General features: G+C 51.3%; 1 protein-coding gene across 1 annotated transcript in view; it reads left to right on the plus strand.

Annotated features, from left to right (window-relative positions):
• Positions 1-10,079, plus strand: part of LOC116942470 (uncharacterized) — a 12,935-nt gene continuing 2,856 nt past the window's right edge. Inside the window, exons 1-5 of the mRNA XM_076067070.1 lie at positions 1-129; positions 5,771-6,267; positions 7,446-7,520; positions 8,540-8,623; positions 9,588-9,701. Of these exons, the coding sequence (XP_075923185.1) occupies positions 5,772-6,267; positions 7,446-7,520; positions 8,540-8,623; positions 9,588-9,701 (769 nt within the window). The 5' untranslated portion in view covers positions 1-129; position 5,771. The remainder of the gene's footprint in view (positions 130-5,770; positions 6,268-7,445; positions 7,521-8,539; positions 8,624-9,587; positions 9,702-10,079) is intronic.

Here is a 10,079-nt window from a genome sequence, read left to right on the forward strand (position 1 = left end):
TCCCCACCCTCCCCTCCCCCATCAGGCAAAGGGAGGCATCAACCTTCGCTGCGTGGCCGCGGTCCCTAGGCCTCGGAATCGGCAGCGGCCTCGATGCGCGCCCACGGCCCCTGCCACTTCTCACCCGAGGTGCGTGCGTTTGGAAGCCTCCCACCACCACCACCACTCCTCCTCCTCCTCCCCACCTCTTACTTTGATCTTTCCACTGCTCGATGGGTGCCTGGATCTCTGCCTCGGGTCATTAGGTTGTTGTTTAAAAGTTTTCCTTTGAAACAATTCGGAGGTGAGTCGTGGGAATGACTGTGTGTGTGTATATGTGTGTATATGTGTGTGCACGTGTGTGTGTGTGTGGAGCGGTAACTCGTGGTTTAGTGGTAATTAATTGAAGGTGAAGGGGTTACCAGCCCCTCGCACCCGTCCAGAGCCCCCCGTTTAGCCACTGTGGTGGTCACAGCCGCCAATCGGAATTGGCCCTCCCCCCACAGCACTGTCCACGTCCGGCACCGCGAGGAGGTAGGGGGTTGTTTTGCCGGACGACTGAATCCCGGCCAGGGGTAAAACTACGTGGCCGGGAGTCGGAGCCATTTCCCTGTACACCTTGGGGTGCGACAGGGATGTCCTCTGGCTCACACGTTATTTAACATCTATTTTGACCACGTAGTTCGTGAAGACCTTCAATAGCTGTACCGGGGGAATCTCCATATGGTACAGATATAATGGGAGGCTGATCGATGCCCGGGTGCGATCAAGGGATGGCTCCCTATTGGTCAACCACGTTATGTATGCCGATGATTTGGTAATAGCTGCTCAGTCAGAGGAGGAGTTGGAGACGCTACTGCTGAGACTGGAGCGTGCCACTAAGAGGTGGGGCCTTACCATCAGCCCCACCAAAACTAAGCACCTGCCTGGGTATTTTGTACCATCGGACACTCCACCCCCACAACTCCCAATCGGTGATGGGGCAGTTGTGGAGAGAGTGGAGAGTTTCCCATACCTGGGCAGTGTGCTCATGACCGGCTCCAGTTTAACATCAGAGGTCTCCGAATCAGTCGAGCGGCATTATCTTTTCATCGGTTGCGTAACGCTGTGTGGAAGCTACCTGGTCTGTCGCTCCGCACTAAGCTTCAGGTCTTCTCGGCCACGGTCATTCCCTCCCTTCTCTACGCTTGCGAAACGTGGACCCCCCCTAATGGAACATCTTCGCCGGTTAGAAACATTTAGGCTGGCCTGCCTACGATCCATCCTGGGTTTAACCAGGCTGGATTTTGTGAGGAGCTCACAAATCCTTGAAAGATCTGGGCAAAGTCCCATCGGTGAGCTCCTCCGGCAGGCAAGGCTGCGTTGGCTGGGTCATGAAGCCCGCATGCCCAGCCACAGCATGCCGAAACAGCTTTTGTTCGGCCGGATCGAGGGGGCTAAACGGGCGCGGCACGGGCTAGCGAAGAGATGGAGTGATGCGGTACAGGAGGCACGGGCTAGTGAAGAGATGGAGTAATGTGGTACAGGAGGCACGGGGCTAGAGAAGAGATGGAGTGATGTGGTACAGGAGGCACGGGGCTAGAGAAGAGATGGAGTGATGTGGTACAGGCGGCACGGGCTAGAGAAGAGATGGAGTGATGTGGTACAGGAGGCACGGGGCTAGAGAAGAGATGGAGTGATGTGGTACAGGAGGCACGGGCTAGAGAAGAGATGGAGTGATGTGGTACAGGAGGCACGGGGCTAGAGAAGAGATGGAGTGACGTGGTACAGGAGGCACGGGCTAGAGAAGAGATGGAGTGATGTGGTACAGGAGGCACGGGCTAGAGAAGAGATGGAGTGATGTGGTACAGGAGGCACGGGGCTAGAGAAGAGATGGAGTGACGTGGTACAGGAGGCACGGGCTAGAGAAGAGATGGAATGATGTGGTACAGGAGGACGTGGAGCTGAGTGGACTTGCCGATGACTGGTACCAGCGGTGTCAAGATCGGCCTCTGTGGAGGAGGCTCGTGAAGGACGCTACTGGGCAGTTCGAGGCAGTCGCCCTCTAACAACAACGGAGGGCAGAGGAGCGACGCTCACAACAACGAGCGGAGCGCCGGGTGGCTAAAGCACATCAGGTTGGCACAGTAGGGGGCACAGGTGGTGCACCAGCCAGTCGTCTCAGTCAGTCGACCCGTGGCACTTGGGTCTGCCCCGTGACTTCCTGCCAGCGGGCGTTCGACACTTCACGTGGCCTCAAGGTGCACATGGCCTGGCACAAGCGTCGTGGTGACGTCACCGCCACTTAGTGGCGAATGGCGGTTGTTGTTGGGGAGCGGTGGTGTAGCGGTTAGCGCTACGCTACGCTATGAACCCGGCGACTTGAGTTCGATTACCGCTAACGGCCAACACCGGTGACGATTATCTGAACCGGTCCCGGGCCTCCCCTAGGTCGACTCAGCCTCAAATGAGTCACCTGGTGCGGTGTGTAAAACATCGCCACTAGGTGAGACAAAGGCGGTCGGGCGTGGTGCTGGCCACCCACCCCCTCGTGTACCGTTTCCGGCCTTCATAGGTGCTGCTCGCTAACAGCACTTGCCCCTACAGTCTGTTAAGACTATACGGGGGATCTTTGTGTGTGTGGCGGGCGTGGGGTGGTGGTGGTAATCGCGTTGCGTTTGAATCCGAACTAAGATGTGAATGACTTTAAGCTTTCGTTACTGCAGGAATTCGTGTTCATTGTTGGGTCTTTCGGTATAAAGCCACCTCGATGGAAGAAGAAACATTTATAATAATAATGAAATCAAAATAAGAACACTATCACGACGTTAAGATAGCAGCACCAAGCGATCGTCTTCAGGTGAAAAAAAAGACGATTCTTTGATTAGATATTTTTAAATCAATGTGTGAGTAGTCTATGGGTCTCTGTGTGAGTAGTCTGTGGGTCTCTGTGTGAGTAGTCTATGGGTCTCTGTGTGAGTAGTCTGTGGGTCTCTGTGCGAGTAGTCTATGGGTCTCTGTGTGAGTAGTCTATGGGTCTCTGTGTGAGTAGTCTATGGGTCTCTGTGTGAGTAGTCTATGGGTCTCTGTGTGAGTAGTCTATGGGTCTCTGTGTGAGTAGTCTGTGGGTCTCGGTATGAGTAGTCTGTGGATCTTTGTGTGAGCAGTCTATGGGTCTCTGTGTGAGTAGTCTATGGGTGTCTGTGTGAGTAGTCTGTGGATCTTTGTGTGAGTAGTCTATGGGTCTCGGTATGAGTAGTCTGTGGATCTTTGTGTGAGCAGTCTATGGGTCTCTGTGTGAGTAGTCTATGGGTGTCTGTGTGAGTAGTCTGTGGGTCTCGGTATGAGTAGTCTGTGGATCTTTGTGTGAGCAGTCTATGGGTCTCTGTGTGAGTAGTCTATGGGTGTCTGTGTGAGTAGTCTGTGGATCTTTGTGTGAGTAGTCTATGGGTCTCGGTATGAGTAGTCTGTGGATCTTTGTGTGAGCAGTCTATGGGTCTCTGTGTGAGTAGTCTATGGGTGTCTGTGTGAGTAGTCTGTGGATCTTTGTGTGAGTAGTCTATGGGTCTCGGTATGAGTAGTCTGTGGATCTTTGTGTGAGCAGTCTATGGGTCTCTGTGTGAGCAGTCTGTGGGTCTCTGTGTGAGCAGTCTATGGGCCTCTGTGTGAGTAGTCTATGGGTCTTTGTGTGAGTAGTCTGTGGGTCTCTGTGTGAGTAGTCTATGGGTCTCTGTGTGAGTAGTCTGTGGGTCTCTTTGTGAGTAGTACTGTATGCACTGTATTGTAGACTGGTGCGTAGTGTGTACAGTCTTGTAAAGTGTAATGTGTAGTGTAGCCATGTCCTCCAGCCTGTGGGCCAGGGTTTAAATTTACCTGTTGCTGCCAAAGCATTTCAGTCCTCGAGAATTCATCGTCCATGCTGGATGAGGATTCAATCGCTCGCTTTCATCGCTGCGTGTGCCTGTCACCCACATTTGGTCACATTCGTCGCGACTTAACAGTTTAACGTCGTGTTTTGAATTCTCATTTCATAGTCGAGTGTTCAGCCTTTTGATCGCCGTGGAGTGATTTTGCTTTGGCGAAATGTATTTTGTATTCAGGATCAGGATTAGTATTTGGTAACACTTCAGTGCGACTTTGTCTGAAGACATGTGATGTGAATCCAACCCATGTACAGTGAGGGAAAAAAGTATTTGATCCCCTGCTGATTTTGTACATTTGCCCACTGACAAAGAAATGATCAGTCTATAATTTTAATGGTAGGTTTATTTGAACAGTAAGAGACAGAATAACAACAACAAAAAGATCCAGAAAACGCATTTGTCAAAAGCGTTATAAATTGGGAAATAAGTATTTGACCCCTCTGCAAAATATGACTTAGTACTTTGTGGCAAAACCCTTTTTGGCAATCACAGAGGTCAGACGTTTCTCGTGGTTGGCCACCAGGTTTGCACACATCTCAGGAGGGATTTTGTCCCACTCCTCTTTGCAGATCTTCTCCAAGTCATTAAGGTTTCGAGGCTGACGTTTGGCAACTCGAACCTTCAGCTCCCTCCACAGATTTTCTATGGGATTAAGGTCTGGAGACTGGCTAGGCCACTCCAGGTCCTTAATGTGCTTCTTCTTGAGCCACTCCTTTGTTGCCTTGGCCGTGTGTTTTGGGTCATTGTCATGCTGGAATACCCATCCACGACCCATTTTCAATGCCCTGGCTGAGGGAAGGAGGTTCTCACCCAAGATTTGATGGCACATGGCCCCGTCCATCGTCCCTTTGATGCGGTGACGTTATCTAGTCCCCTTAGCAGAAAAACACCCCCAAAGCATGTTTCCACCTCCATGTTTGACGGTGGGGATGGTGTTCTTGGGGTCATAGGCAGGATTCCTCCTCCTCCAAACACGACGAGTTGAGTTGATGCCAAAGAGCTCCATTTTGGTCTCATTTGACCACAACACTTTCACCCAGTTGTCCTCTGAATCATTCCGATGTTCATTGGCAAACTTCAGACGGGCATGTATATGTGCTTTCTTGAGCAGGGGGACCTTGCGGGCGCTACACGACTTCAGTCCTTCACGGCGTAGTGTGTTACCAATTGTTATCTTGGTGACTATGGTCCCAGCTGCCTTGAGATCATTGACAAGATCCTCCCGTGTAGTTCTGGGCTGATTCCTCACCGTTCTCATGATCATTGCAACTCCACGAGGTGAGATCTTGCATGGAGCCCCAGGCCGAGGGAGATTGACAGTTCTTTTGTGTTTCTTCCATTTGCGAATAATCGCACCAACTGTTGTCACCTTCTCACCAAGCTGCTTGGCAATGGTCTTGTAGTCCATTCCAGCCTTGTGTAGGTCTGCAATCTTGTCCCTGACATCCTTGGAGAGCTCTTTGGTCTCGGCTATGGTGGAGAGTTTGGAATCTGATTGATTGATTGCTTCTGTGGACAGGTGTCTTTTATAGAGGTAACAAGCTGAGATTAGGAGCACTCCCTTTAAGAGTGTGCTCCTAATCTCAGCTTGTTACCTGCATAAAAGACACCTGGGAGCCAGAAATATTTCTGATTGAGAGGGGGTCAAATACTTATTTCCCTCATTAAAATGCAAATCAATTTATAACATTTTTGACGTGCGTTTTTCTAGATTTTGTTGTTGTTATTCTCTCACTGTTCAAATAAACCTACCATTAAAATTATAGACTGATAATTTCTTTGTCAGTGAGCAAACGTACAAAATCAGCAGGAGATCAAATACTTTTTTCCCTTCACTGCATATATTTTATGACTCGACACGCTTTCTCTCCCTCTACCCATCCCACCAGCATGGCGTGCGCGGTGGCCGCCCCGGTGCCGGAGCCGAGCGGCGACTTCCCGGCGTGGCTGGAGGCGCAGGGCGTGAACGAGGAGGTGGCCCGGGCCATGGACTCGGAGCTGGGTATCCGGGACTACGGGGTCCTGCGCGCCTGCGTCGGGGACGGCCTCGTGCGGGCCGAGCTGCTGGCCGCGGCGCGCGACCGCCTGCCCTTCGGCTTCTACGCCGTGCTGCGGCAGGTGGTGAAGGCCCTGCGGGACGCCGAGCCCCACGACGACGACGATGCCGCTGCCGCCTCCTCCCCCTGTGGCGACGTGACGCTGGCAGGCCTGGTGGACGTGCTGCTCGCGCTGTTCAGCGGCTTGAGCCGGGAGCTGCTGCTGTCCGTGAGGAGGCTGGGAGTCATTGACGGCCAAGGGATCGGCGATGGTGGTTCGAGTCCACTCGGTGCAGAGATCGAACATGAGGACCTGATCGCTGATCAAGAAAAGCTCGCCACAGGGGATGGTAACAAAAACATTAAAATTTAGATTCTAGCAGTCTTCTAGTGTTCTTTGTAATACTTTGGCCCCTGCCATAACGTGGAATGTAAATTAAGCTAAACTATTTTTTTTATTTTACCAGCTAAGGCCCACTGAGCTACATAGCTCTTTTTCAGAAGTAACCTGGCCACAAATGATAGCTCAACACAGTGTCTTATCATGTGGAAATGTATAGCAGCCAAATACCCTAAATGCATGTTTCTAAATGTGGAGGGATAAACCGGAGGACCCGGAGAAATATCCACGTGACCACAGGGAAGATACACAAACTCCAAATATACAGCAGGTGTCACGGTCGGGATTGAACCCACGACCTATATGCCAGGCGAGGTAGTTAACATCTCGCCTCCTGGCTCATGGCAAACCAACCGAGACTGAGCTCCATCCCTTAGTCCATTGTCCGTCTCTTACCCTGCACAGAGAGGCTACTAATGATCTAATGCTGTACTGCCCTCAGCAGGCAACCTTGCGCCCTGTGCTCAAGGACACGTGGCATTCGTACGTAGTTTCGATTTAAAGCTTTCGTGACTGCAATGATTCATCTTCTTTGGTTCTTTCGGTAAAGTCACGTAGAATGAGAATAAAATAATAAATTGATAAAATAAAATAACACAATAATATTCTCACGACGTTTCGGCCACAACACAAGCGGCCTTCATCAGGTGAAGGGGGCGAGACTGTCTGGTAGGACAGCGCTGGAGTGAAAGAGCCACGTTCAGATACGGCCTTTAAGCTGCTGCAGAAATAGAGCGTGTACCTGCCTCAAATTTCAGCACCACGGCAGGTACACGCTCTATTTCTGCAGCAGCTTAAAGGCCGTATCTGAACGTGGCTCTTTCACTCCAGCGCTGTCCTACCAGACAGTCTCGCCCCCCTTCACCTGATGAAGGCCGCTTGTGTTGTGGCCGAAACGTCGTGAGAATATTATTGTGTTATTTTATTTTATCAATTTATTATTTTATTATCATTCTACGTGACTTTACCGAAAGAACCAAAGAAGATTCGTACGTAGTCTCCCATCCCAGTGCTGACCAGACTCAACTCGGCTTAGCTTCCAAAATCCGACGAGACCGGGTGGCGTTCGTGGCGATTTTGTCTCCTGTGCACAACATTCAGCCCTGCGGGTTTCCTCTGCCCTTGCAGATCGTGCTGTCAAATGTACCGACGAGTACCAGAACCCGGATAAAGAAGCGACATTGGATTCAAGGGAGCCTCGCGGTAAGGGTCCTTCGCCACGGTTGCCTTTAATGCTGCAATATAACTCTCGTTTACACCACCGCCGGCACAAGAGGCTCCACGCGACGCTCGAGAGTAGCGGTCTCCATTGCAAGCCTTGCGGGCCACTGGCGGCCCCCGACAGACAATACACAAACGTGTGAAAACACCCCCATCATCGTCGTGCTGTCAAACCTCACACTGATGATGCCTTATATCTGTGGGAACTATTTGCCAGTATAAAAATGATGAAAAAAAAATCTGAATCGTTTTTCCCCTTTCTGGCGATAAAACAGGTGATGTTCAAACACCAAAATGGGTACCCTTTGCATGGCATCGAGTGATTGAACATCTTAACATCTGTTTTATTGCCAGAAAGGATACAACCTATCATTTTTTTCATCACGATGATATCTTATAGCCGAAAGTGCCCCCCCCCCCCCCCGCAAAGAAACACTGCTCTAGAAAGCACTTGCAGTGGGTAATGGGTATACTCTGCCATGCTAGCCAGAATTTGTTTATTGGAAGAGGTGGGAGTAAGCCACGCTCTCCGCCACAACACACGATAGTGCCAATCGACGTGTGGATTGCATGTCCAGAGAAATAATGTCGAGAGACCCAGTCATAATTTTCTGGATAAGTAAAAGATTGTGATGATTATCACTCTTGCATAAAACTGTGAAACTATAAACTATTTTTTATTTTACCAGGTGAGGCCCAACTGAGCTACGTAGCTCTTTCTCAGAAGCGACCTGGCCACAAATGATAGCTCAACAAAAGTGGCTTATCACCGTGTGGAAATTTACAGCAACAGCCAGATACTCTTAAGCGCGTGACGTTGATTCTAAATGTGGAGGGAAAAATCGGAGGGAGAGGGAAAGAGACACGACCTCCTTCTATCTTGATTTGAAGCTTTCGTGACTGCAGGAATCCATGCTCTTTGGCTCTTTCGGTAACCAAAATGTATGAACTTCTGCCATGAGAGGAGGTGGTTAACGTGTCGCCACTGTGCTGCCCTACAGACGAGGGAGGAGACGACTCTCACGGGCAGCCCAACCTCGGTGCCATTCACACGTGGCACGGGGTGAAGATGGAGATCTGCGACGGTGAGTCAAGCGCTTTGCTCACCGTGCCTCCCTTTGCCTCCCGAGTGTTTCCGCGTCCCGTTTTCCCGCTGTGTGTCTCTATCCATTGTCTTCGCCCCCCTGCATCTCTGTACGCTCCACCACTGGGTACTCAATATGTCTCTTGTCTCTTTCTCCCCGTCTCCGTTCCTTTCTCTGGAGCCCTTCTTCCCTCGGCTGCACAGGGGCCCAACTTAGTGTGGGAATAAGCTCTGGCTTAAAGAACCTTCTTCCTGTGTAGGGCCAGGTGGACGTCCAGAGTACTTCACTTTTCGCGAGATTCACCTGTTGAGAATTCTAAACGTGAGCACAAACCGACGTCATCGGATCGGCTGATGAGCAATGGCAAACATTCCCCTTATGTAATGTTGGTTATCGCACCAATCTATCGTGAAAGGCACATGCCCCCCCACCGTTGCAGACTGCTCGCATGGTGCGACGAGAATCAGAAACCACATGTCCTCAGTAAATGACAGATCTCGCTTAAACTGCGTGCGTACTCGGAAACTTGTCTTCACTCGCCACGGTGGCGAGATGTTAACTACCTCGCCTGGTATGCAGGAGGTCATGGATTTGATCCCGACCCTGACGCCCGATATATATTTAGAGTTTGCATGTTCTCCCTGTGGCTGCGTGGATCTTTCCTCCGGGTCCTCCGTTTTTTTTTCCCCCTACACATTTTAGAAACGTCCGTTTGGAGTATTTGGCTGCTTTACATTTCCACGTGATAAGCCGCTTGGATGAGCTACCGTTTCGTGGCCCCGGGTCGCGTCTGACAAAGAGCCGCAGAGCTCAGTGGGCCTTACCTGGTAAGGCCTACCTCCGTTAAGTAAAGCCGCGGTCCAGCCGAAAACATGCTTTGGGTGAAACCGCGTTGCCGCGAGCTTTTCCGCCGCACGCGCGGCAGTGTACCAACTGAGGTGCCGCCACCTTGCGTCGATTCCAGTCGCAGAAATCCCGTGGACGGCGCCAGGAGACAACAATTTGAGCAACCACGGGGCAGCCTGGGAGGAGATCATCGTGGGAGAGGCGGCGCCCGTCAACCCGGCAGAACGTGCAGGTAACAAAGGGGAGGTTGAGGCGGGAGAGAAGGGGGGGTGGGGGGAGTGATGGCGTACTTTCCAGGAGTGGGTTGACTTCCTCTTTCGTACGGCTTCATAACGGCAGATTAAAGGTGTAATTATCTTGATTTGTTATCCACTCAATTGCTCAGAAGCAGAGTGGATCTCGCCCATTCCTCCCCTAAAGGAGTGGAGTTCTCGGCAGCGGGTGTTTGCAATGCGGTCGATGGTTTGGGATTCGTGGCCGCACTTGCAAGGCCCGCGAGCGCGGCCACGATGAGAGGTCAAGAAGGGAACGTAGATCGTTTAAAGATGCTGCAAGTCCTGGCTGTGCGGCTCCTCACGCGATCGTCATAATAAGGACACGGCTAAACATC

This window comes from Petromyzon marinus, chromosome 1 (genome assembly GCF_048934315.1).
Source record: "Petromyzon marinus isolate PM22_M1 ecotype Great Lakes invasive population chromosome 1, UKy_Petmar_22M1.pri1.0, whole genome shotgun sequence".
NCBI lineage: Eukaryota > Metazoa > Chordata > Hyperoartia > Petromyzontiformes > Petromyzontidae > Petromyzon > Petromyzon marinus.